The following is a 1,489-nucleotide window of genomic DNA, read 5'->3' as shown; positions in this document are numbered from 1 at the left end:
TGTATGTCATTATTCTCTCCCGTACTGTTAGTCTTGTCGTGTGAGTGCTTGTGGTCCGCCTACATCCCTACCTGATCGGCCAAGAAATCAGAATATCCTTTTGCGATAGACTAATGCTTCGCGAGTAGCCGTCGCGCGCATGTCTGGGCACCAACCGAAGCGACCACACGGCGCCGTCACGCACGCAACTCGACGTAGACGTTGAAGATGTCTTTGGCTGCCCCTGGAAGACCTATGCACCTAGGTAGGTAGCTACTCTTCCTTGAACATGACTCGTGGCTACTACTCGTGCAATCGAAGACGCAAACACCGCGACAGGCGCCTACCCACGACGTTCGCGCGCCTCATCATCGCCCTGATTCGGCCTCGGAATCGAGTGCGCTTGGTTTCGTCAAGGACTCTATTCGGCACGACGCAGTCTGGTCCGATCATTGTATGGTTCCGTACCGCACACAACGTGCGGTCCCGATCCAGTTTCTTCATTTTCCAATTTGCCTCGGAGCGCATTGTGCTTGCATGGGTCCTACAAGCTCGCCGATTTTGTCGCCGGTGGATGCTGTCTTTATGGATGCGGCAGCCCCGCGCCGCCGGACAGCTCCGTGGCGCTTTGTCGTCGGCGCCGTTGCCGTCCTCGGCGCCATTTGCATCACGGTGGCCGCCATTGCCGTGCACACAACCAAGGTTGCCAACCATGCGGCGGACATTGTGACGCAGATCCAGCAAAGCCCTGGCCTCCGTGTGACGGTGACGGCCAAGCGTCCAAGCATGGACTTCCACGGGCACATGAGCACCGACATTTACATCGTGGCACACACTCGCCGTACGACGTCGGCACTGAGCTTTGACGCTTACATGAGCCTGTCTGGCGCCGAGACGACGGAAATGTACCTCCTCTTGGACAACCGCGCCTACACGTCGTCCGTCGCCGCCAACGGCACGCTGCTTTCGTCGGCGTGCGTGACATCTGGGCTTCCGCCAGTACAGCTCTTGCAGTCCAGCCTCGCCGATGCGACGCGCTTGGACGCCGTCGTCGGCACCGACACGACATGCGACGGCGACTGGTTGCAACTAACGTTTGCGGGCGAGTCGTTTGTCTTTTGCAACGGCGCCAACCACCGCGTGACGCACGCGTCCGGTGTCGACATTGACTTGAGCATCGAGTATCTCGCCGACCCGTCCTTGCTGCCCGAGTTTACGATCCCCGTCGGTGCCAACTCGACGACGGTGCTCGAATGCCCTATTGTCGTGAGTTCCGCAACGACATCGGCGGCCAGCGCAAACATGCTCTCGACAGCGTCGCAAGTGTGGACCGCCGCGACGGGGGCACCCCGTGTTGCGACGATTGAGAGTGCGTCGTGCGGCTGCAAGATGGCCAAAAAGCCGTGCCTTTTTGTCCACGGTGCTGGCAACTACTTTAACGCTTCGCTCTCAGACATCTTTCTCTTTGAGTGGGGTCTCGTTCACTTCCACGCTCCGTGCTGCTCGTCGA

General features: G+C 59.2%; 1 protein-coding gene across 1 annotated transcript; it reads left to right on the top strand.

Moving 5' to 3' along the window:
- Positions 1–516: 516 nt before the first annotated feature.
- On the top strand, positions 517–1,458 carry SPRG_18004 (hypothetical protein; the record flags this gene model as incomplete). Its single annotated transcript, XM_012357430.1, has 1 exon — positions 517–1,458. A coding segment is annotated over one exon (942 nt), but the record flags the coding sequence as incomplete, so codon positions are not given.
- Positions 1,459–1,489: the final 31 nt, after the last annotated feature.

This window comes from Saprolegnia parasitica (genome assembly GCF_000151545.1).
Source record: "Saprolegnia parasitica CBS 223.65 unplaced genomic scaffold supercont2.914, whole genome shotgun sequence".
Lineage (NCBI taxonomy): Eukaryota > Oomycota > Saprolegniomycetes > Saprolegniales > Saprolegniaceae > Saprolegnia > Saprolegnia parasitica.
Note: the sequence above shows the minus strand (reverse complement) of the source record. Positions and strands in the feature narration are given on the sequence as shown.